This window comes from Myxocyprinus asiaticus, chromosome 22 (assembly GCF_019703515.2).
Source record: "Myxocyprinus asiaticus isolate MX2 ecotype Aquarium Trade chromosome 22, UBuf_Myxa_2, whole genome shotgun sequence".
Classification (NCBI taxonomy): domain Eukaryota; kingdom Metazoa; phylum Chordata; class Actinopteri; order Cypriniformes; family Catostomidae; genus Myxocyprinus; species Myxocyprinus asiaticus.
In genome coordinates this window covers 39845360-39865892 of record NC_059365.1, presented here as the reverse complement: position 1 = coordinate 39865892, position 20533 = coordinate 39845360, and the positions used below count along the sequence as shown (strand labels likewise).

At 36.5% G+C, this 20533-nt stretch overlaps 2 protein-coding genes across 4 annotated transcripts in view; one reads left to right on the top strand and one right to left on the bottom strand.

Moving 5' to 3' along the window:
- The window catches only part of LOC127413018 (centromere protein F-like), a 37095-nt gene extending 23002 nt beyond the window's left edge, over positions 1-14093 (bottom strand). For 2 of the 3 annotated variants that reach the window (XM_051649799.1, XM_051649801.1), the window contains exons 1-6: positions 13903-14093; positions 12637-12874; positions 9467-9663; positions 7369-7472; positions 7047-7090; positions 6647-6911 (exon numbers count right to left, since the gene is read on the bottom strand). In XM_051649799.1, the coding sequence (XP_051505759.1) occupies positions 6647-6911; positions 7047-7090; positions 7369-7472; positions 9467-9663; positions 12637-12798 (772 nt within the window). In that variant the 5' untranslated portion in view covers positions 12799-12874; positions 13903-14093. The remainder of the gene's footprint in view (positions 1-6646; positions 6912-7046; positions 7091-7368; positions 7473-9466; positions 9664-12636; positions 12875-13902) is intronic. The other variant, XM_051649800.1, reaches the window with a different exon arrangement.
- A 1823-nt stretch (positions 14094-15916) lies between these two features.
- On the top strand, positions 15917-19934 carry LOC127412880 (protein RD3-like). The gene is made up of 3 exons (XM_051649573.1): positions 15917-16075; positions 16651-16952; positions 17282-19934. The coding sequence occupies exons 2-3, from the start codon at positions 16651-16653 to the stop codon at positions 17643-17645; spliced, it is 666 nt and encodes a 221-aa protein (XP_051505533.1). The 5' UTR covers positions 15917-16075; the 3' UTR covers positions 17646-19934.
- The last annotated feature ends 599 nt before the right edge of the window (positions 19935-20533 follow it).

Here is a 20533-nt window from a genome sequence, read left to right as displayed (position 1 = left end):
GAAGTTGTATCCTATATATCTTGAATCTGGAAATCTGTAACAATACCCAGCCCTAATTTTAAGTAACGTGTAAATATCAGTTAGCAAGTTAAGACTTTCTAAAACTACCTGAGAGCAGAAATGTCTCAGGATAGACTGAACAACCTGGCACTCTTTTCATTTCAGAAATGTTATGGTGACTTTGCCAACAAGAAAACTCATATTTAAACGTGTCATTTATATTGTTTGCAGGCTTTTTTTTTTTTAATAATGTATTGCTTGATTCAAATAATATTTGCGCTTGAAAATAAAAAATGAATTAGCACTGTTAAATATCCATCTAAAAGGTTTATACTGGATATTATCACCACTACAAACCCAAATTGGTCAGGGGGCCCTAAAATAGTTCTGTGCCCAGGGCCCAAAATTTGGTGCTACACCCCTGTCCATGACCACGAGATACGTCTTCTGACATGGTTGTTTAAGAAATGAGAAGCTACACACTGCATCAGTTAGGGTTAAAAGAATTGTTGCCAGCTGAAACATATAAATCACTGCAATAATGATCCAATCATAGACTCTAAAGTATCTGCTTATTTAAATCCAAACAGTGATTTATTTTTTGGCTACGCAGTGTAGTTCATCACACTATAAAGACATAATGTAACTTTCAGAACAAAAAGTTCTCTCCCCAGTCCACCCAAACCATTGACTGAAACTAAAAAAAAAAAAAAAAAAAAAGGTCATTCAGAAATCACCATGATACCGACATCACAATCAAGCCTTCACAATCTTTTTTTATTATTAAGATTACACCCCCCCACCCTCAATCTCAATCAATACTGTAATGCAGAACAAAATTATTTATGTAAACTGCAATGTATTTTTACATCAAGATAGTATTGTTGTCCTGCCTTTAATTCATGCAGATTTCATTTTTTTAAAACAATTACATTATTGTAATTTTTACTGTAATGCAGGGATGTCAAAAGAACCGGTTGATGATAAAATAAAAAAGATTTAATAATAGTGTTTCTGCAGTACTGATAGTATCAACTAATTTCAGAAACCACTGAATGTTTTATGACAATGACAATTACTGAGAATAAAAAAAAAAAAAACTTCAAACACATTATAGTAAAGAGGATTTCAGGGAAAAATGTGCTTCATTGCCATGAAAATGATGTCAAAATGCAAAACATATGCTAAAATCTTCCCTAAAAATGGTACTGCTTCATTGTATTCATGCAAAACAATTTCTTTCTTCTGATTTTGGGGTGAAATATGACCCAGACATCTTTTCATGAGAGTCATCCATTCAACAACTTGGTCCGCCCAGATGAACAATGACAGTGTGAACAATGCTGGTACGCAGAGATTAGTCATTCCTAAAAGAGGCCATTGCGTATAAAAGACTTGTTAATTCTGTCAGAGTCAGAGAGAGGCTGGAAAATGGTAAAGATAATCTAAATTACAACCGTTTTTGTTTCAAGAAATCTTGACTTACTTCAGGGGAAGAATTAAATGCAAAAAAACAAATAAAAAAACCAAAAACAAAAAAAAGTGTAGAATATGGCCCCTTTCTGAATCACCTGCAACCGTGACAGTATATTACAGACCCCAGAGGGGAATTTACAATCCTGTAAAGTTTACTTTCCTCATCCATAAAACATTTGCAGGTAGACTCTGTTGCACTGTGGTCCAGAGCTGTAGAGAGCTGTGTGTGGATGACAAACCCTGATGACCTCACTGATGACTCATCAATGCACAAAAAGACACAACAATGAAGAACATTCATACCATGCACACAAAACACTGATCTAACAATGCACACTTTTACATACACCCACTCCCTCTCTAACACACACACACACATGCTTAAAAAAATAAATTTAAAAAAAACTCAGTTGGCAGCAGATAAAAAGAATGTGCATTTCAATCACTCCTCTCATTCTCTCTCTCTCTCTCTCTCTCTCTCACTTTAACAGAGCCCCGTTTCTCTCATTCCGTGTGTGCGGATCTGAACCCATGAGTGGACAGGAAATGACAAGATCAAATTCCCTATTCATTAAAGCACACACGAAACTAACAGAAATAGCATCTGTTAATCCTGATAGAATCTCCAAAAATGATGTAGAAGAGATCTCTAAAGACTGGTAAGGAAATGTGTAAAGAAATGTCCAGGTCATATTTCACCCAAAATCAAGTAAACAAATAAAGAAATAAAAGAAATTATATTTTGCATGAAGGAAAGGAACCCTATGTAGTGGACAATGAAGATTTTTGCCTAATGTAATGTGGAAAAATCGCATTTTTAGCAGGAAAACGTTTAGGTTCGTTACGTTTTTTTTTTTCATTTTCATGGCAATTGAGCACACTTTGCCCTTCAAAATATCATTACTATAATGTGACCAGACATTGAGTTTTTTTTATTATTATTATTATTGTCATTTTCAGAGGTGATTCACATTCCTGTAATATAAATAATTTTGTTTTTAAATCAGCACAAATTCAACAAATACTATCATGATGTGTATAAATACTTTTTACATTACATTGATGAGAATACTCTCACAATCAAAATTTCGTGTGAAAATGCCTTAAAAAAGAAGTCATAATGCAAAAAAAAATTATTGGTTCTAAAAATAGGTTTCAGTTCATTTATGCTAAATATATTCTTTCTTATTTTTGATTTTGAAATGAAACGTGACCTGGACATTTCTTCATGATTGTTCCAATTGGTACTACAAATCCTTTATAGGCCTCAGTGTCTCACATCAAACATATAAAATTGGGTTTAAATGCTTAGTCTGCTTACAGTACTGAGAATTGTATTACTGGAAACCTGTCGATACTATTCACTAATGATTAGTCTGCTTATGTAAATAAAATCTCATGAGTGAACATGATCTTGCTTGTGTTCTCATCATTTATGGGCAAACACACAAGCACAAAGCAAAGCAAAATAATTAAAACTACCTTTCAATTCCTTAAACTACTGTAATCGTATACACACACATATAATACTTGGGGCAAGACAAATGCCATGTTCCAGGTTTATTTTCAGCACAGCCTGAAGCTAGGACTGCAGAAATCTGCACCCTCTTTTAACATGCAAATACTACACAAATCTGCCCATGCCACTGGTCAGGTTGACCAACATACACAGTGACTTTAAACAGTGACTTTGGACTGAATGAGCTTATAAGAGCTTATTATTTATGATTATTAAAAAGACACACAGGCAGGCAAAATGCTCCTAGCTCAACCTGAAGCACTCACCTATACTACCACAACAGTTAAGTAGAGTAAGGAAAAAAAAAACTGAGCTGGTTACTCAAAGGTTTCAGGTTTACTTTTAGGCAGGGATGCCACTAATAGAACAAATGTGGTAACATGACCACTGTCCCCTTCAAAACAACATGAAACAACATTTACAATGCAATTGAAATTCAGTATTGTGCCGTATTTCCAAGTGAAACAGAATATTCAGTGGGATATAGATATTTTTCCTTGCCCTTTTTGGTCTTGGTTGCATCAGCAGAAAAGTTGTTCATTAAAATGATCAACAAATCATTAAAAGTACATGTCAATGAAAGATTATGAAAACACTAGGCCTCATTAAAATGGACCTTCCCGAAAACTTTCCGCAGGATTTGTTAGTAAAACGTGTATGTTTGTGAATTCCAAACATACGTAAAGGGGGGGCGTGTGCATGTTCATTCACAATTATCATAATCCATGCCCATGAAAACACCATTTAAGAAAGGCATCAGACTCACAAGTAAATGCTGTTAACAACTGTGTGGAACAGTAATGAAATCGTTTTTATTAGAGGTCGACCGACAGTGGATTTTACCGATACCGATAACCAAGTTAGGCAGTACCTGCCGATAACCGATTAATCAACCGATAGTTTTTAAAATTGATACTGAATGAAAAAATAACACTCAAATAAAATAGTGCTGAATTTTATTACAAAAATAAACAGTACTGACTGAACCATGAAAATATATTGTACTTTAAGTGAAATACATAAATATTAATATATATGAACTAATATTCACATTTTAAAGTCAACTGATTTTTAAATTGATGTTGTTTCCTTTGTCCACAAGAGGGCACAATAAATACATAAACCATTCAGCACCGTTATATTATTGCATAGAACATTCCTATCCTGGCTGTAAAAAAAAAAAAAAAAAAAGAGCATTTCATTTTCAACTAATGTGCATAAAATAAATACGATTTAGTCGGTCCATTTTCTCAAATGTTAACTCAAAAGTAAAATGAGGGGGGAAAACGCTTCAATAGATAGTTCACATGGTGTTACACTTGCACTGATTCCTACTAGTCCAGACTCAAGCTTCATAATAACAGCGAAATACCACATTGATTTTATTCAGTACAGTTCTATGTAGAGTAGCAATATTCACAGACAGCAGTGGTATTCGGCTGAACTCGGTGGTGAAGCGGCTCAGACTATGAGCACAGGCTAGGGGCTGTTCAAACAGACGGTACACAACAGACTGAAACCGAACACAAGAACCTCGAGACCCACATTTCCAAGTTGAACATCTTTCCTGACAAAGCATTTAAACAACTCATTGCATAATCTGAGAAACGCTTATAAGAGAGCAAGACGCAACGACCAAAGACCTCCGCCAACTGTAATGGGCTGTTTACACCGAACACTTTTGCAACCATCCAATTGTTTTTCTATGTAAACGTATGTTAGACGAACATCTTTGTTTCCCTTTGTTTATTCAGCGTCTCGTGCAGGAGTGCTGTTATTAGATGATGTATCTAATTAAAAAGAACTTTAAAAAGCATATTGAAACACCTGCTTTCTGTTAAACTGTATTTGTTGTGCTGTGTCTAGCCTTTTTTAGCGCAAGAATGTGATCGATCTGAAGTCATCGTATTACAGTGAGGTTAAATGTTTTTTTATTGAAATCAGATGCGTTTCTGATTCGTTTATACGTTTCTCTCAGCTGCATGAACATATTAATATGCAACTTAGCTAGCTAACGAATGCATAAATGTGACCAGCTGGATATAAACTAATGGTAATCGATGGTAACAATCGTGACATTTAAACATTTGGGTAGGACTTGTGTGTATTTTTGTCACATTTTTCTAACCGCTTGAGGTTAGCTTTAATGTTAGAGTCCAATCAGCCTTGTCGGCAAACATACTGCTGTTCTCTACTAATGCAGCAGCTAGTCAACAAATTAATTACTTTATAATGATATGACAACGTATAATGTAGGTACTGTATACATACCTTTTCGTTGTTGATGTTTTAAATCCGCTCCATGCAGAGTGTAGTCTCACATGTCAAAACAAACGCCACAAGGCATCAGTGAAGTGATAGCTTTTCTTTCGCCTCTAAAGGTCGCTCTCATACTGTATAACGACAGCGGACCCCTCCCAGCTGCTCCAGCACAGGACGCAACAGGAAAAATTATCGGTGTGGATTTTTGCCGATAACCGATAGTTCCAGAAATCTGTTATCGTTGCCGATTAATCGGCAAAACTGATATATCTGTCAGCCTATAGTTTTTATGAATGAAGTGCATTCACATCGTAAAATTTTTATTTAGCAATCACAACTGAAACGTTTAAAGATATTACAGATATGCAAGCTACATATGACAGTGTGCAGGCTTTTTATATTTCCCCCCATTGTATTGTGTACGCTCAAGCCCGCAATGTGTTTATGGATTTAACAGCATTAGCATTGACCATATATTATCAACTGAATGCGATTTACCGATGCCTATATGAAACCTAAATTATAGAGCTCATATTAAATAAAAAAATAAACTATCCAAAGTCACGTTAGAGGGCATACATTTTTTTGAGAAAAATATGGCACTTCTCGAAAAACGATTATAGCAGTAAAGAAACGTTTCTAAATAAGTATAGGCTACAGTTTAAAAGGAAAACAAAGCTTTTTTTTTTTAAACTAATTTATTTTATTTGTTAAGGTTAATTTCACTCATTTAATTATTAGTTTATTTTTTCATTACTTATTTATTTTCACTTATATCAAAATGTAGTCATGGCAGTTTACATGAGAGAATACAACACTTTCGGATGTCTTAAGCACGATTTACACGTTGTCGGGTGCACGTGTAAATTTCGGTAGTACCAACTAACGTTTTGAAAATACGAAAAATGTAATGAATCCAAGAATTGACATCAGAACGGCTTTATGAACGATTTACACAAAAAAATCATTCTGCTCATGTTTCATGAATGAGGCCATTGTTATTTTTTAATAGCCTGCACTGATGGTAAATAGTGTATGATAAGACCAGGAACATTTAAGTAAATAAGGTTCATTTTGATTTCATGTTGTTTTTGAGCAGATTGTCTGACTTCCAAAATGTTTCTGGTGAATTCTAATTAAATACAGAGCATCTATTAAGTAAAGCATTAACCAACTAAACAACCAACTAACTGACCAACTGACTAAACAACCAACCAAACAACTAACAAACAAAACAACTAACTGAATAACCAATAAACTAACCAACCAAACATCTAACTAAACAAATAACTGACCAACTGACTAATTATAGACTTGTTTTCTGATTAAAATTCAGTTTTTCAACCATGCAAAACCCTTGCTACCCCAATGTTGTGTGGAGCAGCTCACCATCTATTTCTTTCCTCAAAGCTTCTTCTATCCCGGAGTCATTGTTCTTCATTATGATATCACTGGAGGAAACACAGGAAGCTGGTCGTCCTTTGGGAGAAGACCGCACATCCTCACGTTCCCATGGAAACACAGAAGAGGGGGTGGATGGTTCTGCTTGGCGGACATGCCGCCGAAGAGGTGGGGAATTATGTGGTTGCTGTGGAAACGGGGAGGATGCCCTGCTCACTGAGGGCTTGGGTATGTCTCCAAACTGCAGCTGCTGCTACAAACAGAAGACAAACAAGTCATTATCTGGAAGTGTATTTAAAAAAAAAAAACTAATCTTGTTAGTATAACCAACTACTGATAAATTAAAGCAACAGGTCTCTGCTCTTAAAAGCGTGTCAGCATAACTTACTCTGACATGCTGCGATTTGTTTTCACTCTCCACTCTGAAACCACCTGCAGAGTTCAAACAGGTTATAAAAACAGTGACACACACACACACACACACACACATAGAGAGAGAGAATATAATCACATATTGTACTGAGCAATCAGTCTTTAGGGACCTTCAGTGTGTTTGCCCTAGTTTATCAGGGGATATTTTGTAATCTTTGCAGAGGGACACTGCGAGAATAGAAAGTCAAATAAAAATAAAAAACTGTGGGAGAAAATATGATATGAATGCAGACAGTAAAAGTGAGGAAACCCAAACACGACAGAGTGAGGGACAGTACCATTGTGGTCACAGGGAGAGCTCATGTTCCAACAAGGTGTGGAAAACAACATGGAGTCCCCAGAGCCATTTCCCTTCTGCAGCTTCTCCAGCTCGGCCTCAAGCCTACAGAGAGAGAGAGAAATTTCGGCTATGTTCACACAGTAAGTGTTTGGGATTGACAACCTTATTTACTTATAGTTGTGAGTTTTGAAATGTCCTGTTCATACAACATCTTACAGTAGCGGCTAGAATATTGTCTATATGAATGAACAACCGAAATCAAGCCCGTATTATGACAGCTGTAAATAGTGACAGTAACTAAATAAATATCAAAGATGGCGACATCCATAACACCGAAATGCCTTATCACAATTGACAACGCGTTATTAAATAAACAAGTCCAAATGAGGCACAAGTTCATTCATAAGATCATAATTAACCAACAGCAGTTTGAATGATTTTTAACTGAGTTAAGAGAGCAGCATTGGCGAGAAGCTTCAGTGAAATGCAGCGGCTGAAGGTTCGGATGACACGCAGCTCATATTTCAGTCTCTGAGTTAACGAAACCCCTCATGATTAACATGTAACGTGTGTGTACAGTGCAGCGTGGCTTTCACATTATATGAAGTGACTAACAACTAGTTGTCCAGTGTGGTTCCCTTCACACAGAATGGGTTTGCTGAAAATGCGGTTGAGTCCTGAAAATTTGCGGGTGTCAGTTCGGTTATAGAATGCGATTGTCACTCTCGTAAATAACCGACCTGTGTGTGAACCTAACTGTATTAAACACTCAAATACAGGACTGACAACCATATTCTGCTGCTGTGTGAATGTGGCCGTAGACAGTGATGGGTCAATTTAGCAACAGAATACATTTCCCATAGTTTTAACTGTACAAGAGGGAGTTTCATTGTTATAAAAGGCATATTGTGTCATTTCTATTCCACTAGCAGCACCAAAAAGAACTGTAAAAATAATAGGGCTATCGAGTCGATTAAAATATTGAATCAAGAAGGTTTTATTTATAAATAAAATGCCCATAAATACAGTCTTCCTCCATAACTTTCTGATATAGGCTGTGGGTGTGCCTGCGTGTGTGAATAAATGCGTTAACTGCATTTAAAAAAGTAACATTAATTTTGACAGCCCTAAAAAACTAATAATCATTTCCACACAGGTTTACCAAACATCTCATCAGAAAAACAGGTAGTCCCGGCATTTGTTGATGTTATGTTGAAACAAATCTAATCTACTCTACAACTTCAACTTTAATAAAAGATCTTATAGCTGGGTATAGCAAATTACTTCATAAACATTACCGAATATATGACGATATTAGAACTGGATCACTTTTTAACTGACAAACTTATTAAATTGGTACAGTGGCTCAAAGCACGGTCCAGTAAATTGAATGCAGCTCAAATATTAGAGGATGAAATCTGCTATTAATCTGCTAACATATAGTGCTGTTGGTTTTGTTCAATTTTCAATCACCCCACATGTTCCAGGGTTTGTGCTTGATTAGTTGACCTGGTTCTTTATGAATTGAAGATACTTCAACACAAATGCAAGGATCTAGAGTATTTGTGAAATACCTTGAGTAATAGAATCATGATTAATCAATCAAAGGTGCACTCAGTATTTTTTTTCCTCATTAAAAATGTTTAACTCCTAAAGACATGCATTGTAATTTTGCAATATATGTATGAAATCATGAGCACTCACATTAAAATGAAGACTCCAGTCATATCAGTAACTGTATAAAAGCCGTTTTATTCTTCATGGAGAGGGTCCGCACATGGGGGCTGCCATGTTAGAATCACATGACCAGCCGAATACTACTCGCTTAATCTCAGTAACCGTCCTGTTATTTGACACTTTCACTCATTGATTAAAGTAATCATGGCTGACTGTGAATACTACATTTCCACAATGGCATCTGAAACTGAAAACTATTGATTTTAAATGATGCTGCATCCAAACCACTAGGTGTCAGTGTAAGTCCAAGATGACACAAAGACAAAAGTTACTGAGTGCACCTTTATTCAGTGTATCAACACAGCCCTACATGATGTGGTTCAGTTTGGTATGTAAAAGGACAGGGGTGTGTGTCTCACTGCTTGATCTCCTGTGTGAGGCTTTGTGTCAGGTTTTTGGCAGATTCGAGTTGGCCCTCCAGTGAGTGCACTTGACTCGTTTTGACCTGCACCTCATGAACCAGACGCTCTCTGGCCTGCATATCTGCATGCGCTGCCTCACGCACTCCTCCCAGCTCCCTCTGAAGCGCAGCCAGCTCCAAACGCATGTCCTCATACTGACAGAGAGAGAGAGAGAGAGAGAGAGAGAGAGAGAGAGAGAGAGAGAGAGAGAGAGAGAGGCGAGAGGATGACAACAGAAAAACTGAAGTACAAAGAGACACAAGTCACAGTGACTGACTAATCAATTTGTTTAAGAAGAGCTACGTAGAATCTTACCTCCACACAACCAGGCTCAGTGGGCCTTCTATTCGCAACTTTCACACAATGTTAACAGTGCCATTAACATATTATGTGGAGTAACCTGGGGTTTAGTGCTTTTTCAGTACTGATTGGCACATAACTAGCTTCTTGCAGGAATCGAACCAGTTCCAATTCCCATCTCTGAGACTTAACCACTACTAGGGATGCCACATTCTGCGCTTTTGATGGTTAGATTACAGTCCGAAAAAAAAAAACGTGGTTAACCGGTTTTACGACTATTTGCAAATTCAACAGCACGATTGCAAAAAAAGTGATATCATATATCACAACTGAACACGTTAGTGGACGCATTTCTTAAGGATATATGTATGCTATGCCCAGCCCTATAACAGGAAAACTGATAAATATAAAGATAATAAATAGAAGGTATATAATAAGAGACGCTCCAACATAGGGCACAAAACTATTATGCGCATCACGCTTTACCGTTACCGCAGTGCTTGTGCAGTGCGATCATTGCTCTGCATTCAAAAGTATTTTACGGCTCCCGTCATTTTTTTATTCTGCAACTATTTATTGAAGCAATCCATTGTCTGTCAGACACCCCACCACAAAGAAAACATAAAAATACTGTCCTATAATCTGTCCACAACGCCCCACAAATAAACCTGTGGACTAGGCATATTAACGGTCAATTTTCAGCACCTTCAAAATCTGCGATTATAAATGTCTGGCATTTATAAATGTTGCCATTTAGAAGTCATTGGCACTTTCAAACCCATCAGATACTCAGCCAATAACTTAGTTAGTGGTGTTTTTTAAGGTAAGCATCACAATTATTATTGCTCATACTTACTTAAGGTTAGGAATTTGAACAAACTTTTATTAAACTTTGCCGCATAACTCGTCCTGTACCGTTTACAAAACATACACAAATGATACGTCAAATCATGCTTTTTGTTGAGCAGAGGTGCGTTATTACTTTTCTATGTGATCAGACCACCAAGTTTTGTCTTGTGGATTATAAAACAGGTGAAAAAAATCCCATAGATTTATACTGAACGAGGGCCATATCTACGGACCAGAACAGAGCATGTCAGTCTGGTTCCGGCAGTAAAAAACTCATATTTTGTTCCATAGGGGAACTGATTTTAAACGTTAACTTCAAACCTTTAAAAGACAGACCTACCGGGAGCTCTGAGGTGATTAATCGATGGTATATGCTTCTGCTGAAGCCATCAGTCTGTGTAATTTCAACGTATAAAAAAAGCAGCATTTCTGGCGAAGAACTACACTACCCATGATCCTGCAGAGAAAGACCAAACAATCTGAAAACTACAGCAAACAAAGGGCACCAAAAGAGCTCTGCAGCGACCGCCCACTTCAACGGCGCAATCGATTCTACACTCTCAAACTACTTATATATTTGTATAATTATGAATATTTTAAAATACACTTACAAATATTGTTTGTAAGTGAATCCGGTTATTTTAAATGTGTATAGTAAACTGTAGAGGCCAAAGAAAGTGGTATGTGAAATTACGCAAATGTGCAGTTAAAGTAAATCTGGGGCGCTTTAAATAATGCGCTCAGTGCACATTAGCACACCTAACTGAACTCAGAGCACATCTGTCATTCAGGGCAGCAGATAGAGTTTGTATGTATGGAGCACAGAACCACTCTGAAACCACATGTGTAATACAATGATCCCTTATACATGTATTTAAGAAAGCACTACACACTACAGACAAAACAGCCGTGCACATAGGCGCAGCACAGCGCATTGAGACTATTTATTAATGTCATTAAATCGCAGCCCTCACGGTTTGAAAATCACACTGGGTCATATCGTGATTTTAATCGTTCAGCCCTACTATATGTATAATCAAGTTTAAATCAATAATTGTTTTTATTTCTGAGTGACTTTTACTGTGTTAAAATACTTTCTCTTATCCCAGCTATATATGCAGAGACAACTATAAGTAAGCCATTTGTAGGTTAATTTTCTCGAAAACTGTAAACACTGTGTCCCTGTGGCACTATGAAAATCCCTGTTTGTTTATCGACACAATAACATTGACTCAACCAATGGCGTGAGCTGGGGGTGGAACTATCTGTTTGTTTGATCAACAGCAGACGGGGGCGTATTCAGAAAGCTCTTTGAAAACAAACGTTAATTTTTGCAATTCCGTTCGGTGGCGCTACTGGCGCAGAAATTACGCACTCCAGCTTTAATTCGATTACATCATTCACAATGTTTCATGGGATTGTAGTTCATTCCCTCATGAAAGATGTTGAGTACACAGTCCTGTACCTTTGTCTTTTTGTCAGATTTTTTGCTTCAAAACAAAGTTTGTAATGTTGAGATTCACCTCAGAGCTGGTTGATTTGTTTCTTTTATGAAGGATTTTATGAAATACCTATGGAAAAAATTTATGGCATAAATACATCTGGACTGGAACCAAAATGGCTAAAAAGTGGGTGGAGACTATTGCGCTCTATATCATAGAGACCGGAGGGTGGGTCCTGTTGACTTGGGCCAGTTAGCAACCACCCAGAAAACCCTAGAAGCCAAAAAAATAAAAAATACACAGGCAATCGCCCACAACACCCTTGCGTCAAGAGGGTGAATTATGCACCCATCACAATGTATTCAAAAAATGTATACAACATAAATACTACATAAACAACTGCAACACAACCAGAGAACAGCCACGCTCCAACTATCGGCCAACTTGTGCTCAAAAGCTTTGGTGTCATCACAGACAGTCTTTTGCATTGCTTGAGTGCTGCTGTAAAAATCTCGCAATAAGAGTGTCATTACCTACCTTCTGTTTCTGTTTGTGCAGAGCTGCCTCTGAGTTATCCAGCTGCAGTTGTCTCTGCTGTCTTTCCTTATTTAGCTTCTCATTCTGAGACTGAAGCTGTTGCACATTCCGCAGGACCTGACCGCTCAGACCCACGGTCCAGTCTTCCCCGGCCCAGCTCATCGTCACACACACTTACAGACCACTAAATGATGCTTCAGAGAGATCGACCGGGATGCACACTGGTCATCTTCCAATGCTGGGAGAGAAGAGACACAGAGAACATGAGAATAGTGTTGCAAACAGCCCTGAACTTTGACTTGAGTTGTTGTTCACAAGGATCCTGTTTACTGCCTCAGGCAAGAAGCTATCAGCTGTCTGTACTTGTTTCAGACCAGAAATATCAGTTCACATATTTATAACATTTACTAATGGACAAAAGGAAAAATGAATCAGTGCATCCGCATCTTTATATAAGTCTGAAAACCACAGTGTTTGAGTAGGTGTGTTTTTGTCTGTGTGTTCATGGAAACACTCTCAGGGGACTTCTGCAGCCAAAACACAACCTTAGAGGAACTTCTGCATAATTTCTCTAAAAACGTCAAATAAAGCAAAAGTTTGCCTACTGAAATGTCAAATCTAGAGTTAAGTACACCCATATTTAAAGGGCAAGTGCTCTGTTTACATTTGTGCAGCATTGCTGAAAGAGAGGAATGAGGAAAATCCGGCCCATGAATCTTTTTTGTGAACTGTGAATTTGAAAAGATCCTGCTCAGGTCTATCCATACTGGGTGTGCATGTACCTTCATAAACATTACAAAGCATCAAAGATAAAGCTTTCAAATACAGCTGACGCCAGGCTAGGTTGATTACCATGTTAAATGCATGAAAATATGTTTATACTTCCATCTAACAGGCTTACCTTACGTGTACAATATTCAAATTCTATTTACTGATGCAAGATTGTTACAGGCGTTTTAAATGAGAGAACTTACTAACCCTACTATGGTTAAGGCTACGCTTATGAATATTAATTAGCTTACGTGACTTGACGCTGCAGAAACCTTTCTAATTCAAATTCATGAGTTTCAGCCTTCGCGATAGTAGGATTAGTAATTTCGGTAGGTGCGAAGAGAATATAATTGCGCTAGTTTGCAGGCTGCTTAAAGATTGCAGTAAAAAAATATGTTGTTTATATTACTTGTAGAAATCTTCATGAAAGATAAAAACAGACCAAAAGCCTATAAGACACAAGGCAAAGAAATGAAACAACGTGGCATCACTTACCGGGTCTATTTTCCGAGTTATTTTGTGTAGAATAAAACGATACCGATGCCCTAAATTTCGTTTACTATTATTAGATGACGATCAATCTTTATGTCTAAGGAGTTTGACCGTTTAACGGTTTTTCCTGACTGTCGTTATTTTATACGGTCAAAACAGAACGCACGCGGCCGCCGTGTCTCACGCACCTCAGAACTGCCCGAGCTTGATTTGACACGAGACGTGGAGGTCGTTGACGTCATCAGAAAAAGGCGGGGATTTAGGAGGTAACCAACCAACTAGCGGTGCAAGTGGAGTCTAGTATGTTTTTAATAATTATTAATGAATTATTAACTATTAATAATTAATTAATTAATTAAAATATTTTTAAATCTATTAACTGAAAAAAGAACCAATAAATGTATTATTTATTTTATTTTAAATAAAAAAAAATATTTTAAAAAGGATTAAGTTAGTTTAAAAAAAACAATTATTAACACAATCCTTATACATTGCAATATAGTAATGCATAAGGCCTTTTGGTTACATTTATCCAATACATAAACGCATCCCACAATTTATTTTTATTTTTTTATTTGTTTTTTTTTTTACATTATTACATAGCTAGTTTAAGACACTTCAAGGAGAAATCCCATATAACCACTTAAAATAAACTCTACACAGATGAAGTTCATTAGCAAGTCAGTCTTCCTTATCAATTCTGTCAACAGTTCTAATCTTTCCCTTTCATTTGAACATTAGAATTTATAAGCAACTTGTTACAGGTATTCATCATGCATTAGGTAACACTACTGGTCACTCTCACTGGTCTAACACCAGCATAAACAGTATATACTGTAATCAGATTACCCCAACTGCTACTGGCCCTTGTTTCTCAGAAGCGTTTATGGCCGCAGTGTAATCCATGATCACACACATGCAATAAGTGCTGAATAGACTGGAAACACTAATAGCACCTGCAATTAACTCCACATCTTTTGGACTGATCAAAACACAGATGGACAGATACAGATACACAATGAATAAGCCAGCATGAGCACATATAGTGAGTTATGTAACATCTTAATGCATGACCAAGACTCACAGTTTCAAACAAAATAAAGCAGTGAAAGTGAGGAGCCTGTTATTTCATTAAAGGTCCTAACCTAACCCTATCTAAGGTTTCATTGAGAGATTCGTATATGCCTAAAATGTCAATCAGATCTATTGTTTATCAAGTTATGGTGGTTACAACAGTGACTCAGAGTTACTTAAAAAGCATCAATAGAAATTTCATAACTGCTGTACTTGTAAAGAAACAAAACAATATAATGCTATAACAAAACAGTAACTCCGCCAACATTGAAACTATTTGACTGTGTGAATATGAAAAGCACTTAGTATCATCATAGCTACATACTGTTTGGGTTGATTTGCAAAAAAAGGGTGAAAAAGTATGAAATTGGCTGGTAAGTTGCATTATGTCCAGTTACAAGCTATATATATATATATATATATATATTTGATACACAATGAATCATTTTTCTAGAGCCTCAAATAAATCTTTACGTCACGTTAAAACCAATTTAGATTTTTTGGAAAAAAAAAAAAACATTTTGTTTTTAACCATTTTGGCCCAGGTTTTTTGTGTTGTGGTAATGAGAGTTTATCAGGACACAGAAAATGTCAATAAAAATGTTCAAACATGTCTTGATAGTAGTGTTTGCAGTAATTCCAGATTTCCCTTTTCATGTTTCATAAAAAAATGTGTGTGATCAGAATGAAATCAGTTTTTTTGACTGATTTCTTTTTGAATGATTTGAAACTGAAAAACTAATATATATATATATATATATATATATATATATATATATATATATATATATATTGTGCACTATGACATGAAGTGCTGTCAGTCCCAGAGGATGAGTAGGAGGTCAGTTACATATGCAGTGTGTGTCAAGCTAATCAGATATCTAAATACCAGCTTGTATATTTATAAAGGATTACAGGCACATAATAGTGTGTACAACGCCAAGCAGGAGAACTGTCTCATCTGGAGTACTCTGTGTGGCAACCAAACCCTGGATTTGGGTTTTTTATAAATTGGATCTACCTCTATTGTTCGAACACATTTGACAATAAAACAGGAATATACTTTTGACATCTGAAAACTTCCAACTCTCACATCTAAAAGGTAATGTCTATTATCTTGCACTTGTGGTGTATACTATTTGAACCCTACATAGACAGTCATGTATTCCAGTACAAATGGTGTTCTAGCAATGTGCTGCTGTTTGGAGAATTATTCAAACTACACCCCAGACTATTTGGGTACAAATACCTGCACGGTGTGACCAATGTTAGATACAATGGACCATGTTTAAACTTGCTGTTAAAAATATGTTTGGCAATGCTGCTTGTTTTTAGCTTGATTTGGTGTTGCACTGGTGCACCATCTAACTGTGCTCACCAATGTAGTCGAATGTTTAGTCAGAGAGACGTGGTCTCTAAAATTTATAATGGTAGATTGAAGTCCATTCTTTTGGTATTATCTTGCCTGCCAACTATTAAGAAGGCTCAGTGTTACTACCTAAACTTAACAACACAAAATGGTAATGAGCTTATCTGTCCATCGCTGTAGTGAGAGCTTCTCTATCCAGTCCATGTCTGATCAGTCCTCAGAATTTACTCTTGGCAGCTCTAAACTTCAGGAGTTCTTCCGAGCTCTTCTGATTTAACTTCTTTCGTTCCTTCTTCTCACCCTTACAGATGTTTCCCTGGTCTGTTGTTTTCTCCCTGGAGCCAAAGGTCCCTGGCCAACGTACTCCAGGGGAGCTGGTGACCAACACATTGATGTTGGAGCTGGGTGCCATGGTGAAACGAACCGAACGTATCAGGCTGGAGAAGGAAACAGAGATCCGTAGGCGTCGCAACTCTTCCTCTGCAGATTACAGCTGGCTGGCCGGACCTCAGCCTCGAGTACCCTACGAGCTCACACCAGGAGATGTTCTGGACCTGCAAGACCTGTGTGCCCAAATCCCACCCCAACAGTGTGGTCCTGTTATTGTCAGGTAGGTACATTGACCAATGAGGTCTGATGGTGTGCCATAAAGTTTTGCCAGAGGTGAGTGACATGACAGCTCAACAAGAGAACTTTGGAGTTGTATGGATGCAACATAGTCTCAAGACAACTCGAAATAATTTGTACGAGATGGCAAATTCATAAGATATCATGCAATTTGGCTTGTATGAAAAGGTCTGAAGAGACCAACACGTATGATTTCTTACGATTTCGCCATCTCATACTATGTTTATGACTTGACGACATCATAGTACTTGAGACCGGGTTGGCCTATCACTGCAATATATCTCATTTATCTTCAATCTCAATTTTGCAAAGGTTCCGGAAACTAGTGTCAGAGATTGAGCCAGATGTGCATGAAGTTCCAAAGCTGTTCCGGAGTGCCCTGCAAAACTGTCTGGATGAGATTCAGGGAGATGCAGAACTCCAGGATCGGGCAAACCGTTGGGAGAAACAGCGAAGTAAGAGCCTTTCCTTTGTCACATTCCGATCCAAGTTCCGCACCCTGAACCGCAGGAAGGGAACCTTTGGTGGTTCCCGCAACAACCTGCAAGAGGAGAACACGTGGTCTGATGAAGACGAGGAGGCAACGGAGCAGGTGGCGACCGCCATGCGCACCAGGAAGGGGCGAAGTCTGAGCATGCCAGAGATCACCCCACTCGAAGAGGCTGCCCAGAGATGAACACGAAGGAAGATGGACTGGAAGATGGAAAGACGTCTAAGGCAAGAAGGCAATGGAAGGCATGAAAGAAAGACATTTGAAAAGAACTGCAGACTTTAAGGCATTAGGGATGAGACTAAAAGGAGGAAGGCAAAGAAAATAGAAGCGAAGAGAGGACAAATCTGTCTGAAAAAGACTAGAATTTGTGCTTTCAGATTGTTAAAATATTGTTAATTTGTTAATCATACCAAAGAACACAGGTATAGGCATATGTAAGAAGCCTATAGTCTTTTTTAAACTTTTTGAAAAAAATTACAATTGACATGTAAGTATTTGGCAAAAATGTGTGTATAATGTTTAAGACCATTTAATTTTTCTTTAAAGCTACATGAGAACCCTGCAGTAGAGATCAACCGATATGGGTTTTTAAATGGCCAATACTGATATCGAGAGAGCAGGATGGCTGATGTCCTATATTATAACAATAATAATAATACAATTCAATGATGGCAAATTTATGGGAATTACACGAACACTTAATTTACAAAATGTTTACACAAAATGTCCCCAAATCTTTGAAAAGCAAAATTTAAGAATTTAATCATGTGCAGGAAATTAATTATAGATATCTATCTTTCAATTTTCACTATATAAATGCTTATTCTTGATATCAGCAATAGAAATTACTAGTGAAAATGAAAATTTTTGCTATCAGCAATTATGTTTGCACTAGTAAAAATGTTGATTCTTGATATAAAAAAATTATGACATTATGAAAATACCCATTCTTGGTATCAAAAATGGAATTTCAACTAGTAAAAACATTATTACAGTTTTCTGTAACTGCATTTTTACTTTGATCTGTCATTCCCTCCTGTTCAAAGCACAATTACAGATATCTATAATTAATTTCTTACTAGTTATTAGCAATTTCACATATCAGCAATGTGGAAAATTATGCATTTTTACTAGTTGCAACTCATTTGCACTAGTAACAATGTAATAATTGATATAAAAATAGATAATTTTTACTCATAAAAAATACATAGCTGATGTGAGCATTTGGACTTTGAACTATTAAGAAATGTATTAAAGATATCTGTAATTGCATTTCGAACAGGAGTGAATGACAGATCATTTTGAAATTCTACTAGTAAAAATTCTTAGTTATGCTTTTTACTAGTTAAAATTATTTATTTTTTTACATCAAGAATGTGTATTTCTGAGTAATGTTATTTTGATATAAAGAAAATAATGTTTATACTAGTGCAAACCTAATTACTGATATTACAAATTTGCATTTCCACTAGTAGTATTTATCAAGAATTAGCATTTAAACTAGTAAAAATTGAAGTCAATTCAGCTTGCCATACCACTTTTTAATACGTTAAGCAGGCAGTTAATTTCAAATTGGGCAATTATTGGCCGTTTTATTGGCCGGACCAATACATGTCTATCACTACTGTACTGCAAACAAAAAGCAACATTAGCAACAATCAGTTTCTCAGATGTGTTTTAATATGTACTATTTGTCCTTTACATAACAACAGTGTTCAGTTTATACAAGAAATGCAGATCATTCAGCTAAAAAAAGCCTGGAAAGTCTTCATAAAAAGTGCACATTAAATAATACACTGTACATCGTTCATGAATTTGAGTTGAGAGCATGTGGTATCTGTGTGTGTGAGACAGTCTGTGATAGAGTTGAAAACACTTATTTCTCCTCCTGTTTTATTATTCACAGCATCACAGCATGAGAGAGCTGATCATATGTTTTTGTAAACTGGCTCTCTGTGCCGGCAGCCTAAATGTTCATTGGCCAAAGCTGCTCTTCACAAAAGACTTAACTGCATCCACCACTCACTTATTAGAGTACCGATGCGCTTTGTCAGCAGACGTTCACTTCCAGTTTCACTCAGAACAACTGACACATGCAACTTTTCTTTGCAATGATTTGGAACTACTAAACTGGTCCTGATGTGATGAACGCACAGTTTGAAGCTTTAAAAACATTTGAAGTCTCATTAAACTGCAGCGTCACCTCTTAAAGTCACTAGTAAGCAGTTATTATCCTGTTAAAAAAAAAAAAAAAAAAAGAAAGAACTGGTCTTCATTTGCACCTCATTTATTCCTGCATGGAGTGGAACAAAATCACAAGACCAGATGACTTCATCATACTCATCCTTATGTTTTTGGCAGAATCAAACTAAAATTATTAAAATAAAGAAATTGAAAGTTCCTAACAGTGTGTAATTTTACAGGTCCAGCAAGAAATGTCCATTTCACATAAAAATAAAAATACTGTATATACACGTCTGTCTGTCTGTCTGTGTGTGTGTGTGTGTGTGTGTATATATATATAGTGTAAATAGAATTAAGCCAATTTTTGTGACAAAGTTTTGTTTCCATTGTTTGGATAGTGACAATTAAGCACATTTCCCCATCTAAATTCTAATTACTTGATTATGAACATTTTATAGTGTGTATATACTGATATATATATATATATATATATATATATATATATATATATATATATATACAGTTGTGCTCAAAAGTTTGCATACCCTGGCAGAAATTGTGAAATTTTGGCATTGATTTTGAAAAATGTCTTTTATTTAAGGATAGTGCTCATATGAAGCCATTTATTATCACATAGTTGTTTGGCTCCTTTTTAAATCATAATGATAACAGAAATCACCCAAATAGCCCTGATCAAAAGTTTACATACACATGAATGTTTGGCCATGTTACAGACACACATGGTGACACACACAGGTTTAAATGGCAATTAAAGGTTAATTTCCCACACCTGTGGCTTTTTAAATTGCAATTAGTGTCTGTGTATAAATAGTCAATGAGTTTGTTAGCTCTCACGTGGATGCACTGAGCAGGCTAGATACTGAGCC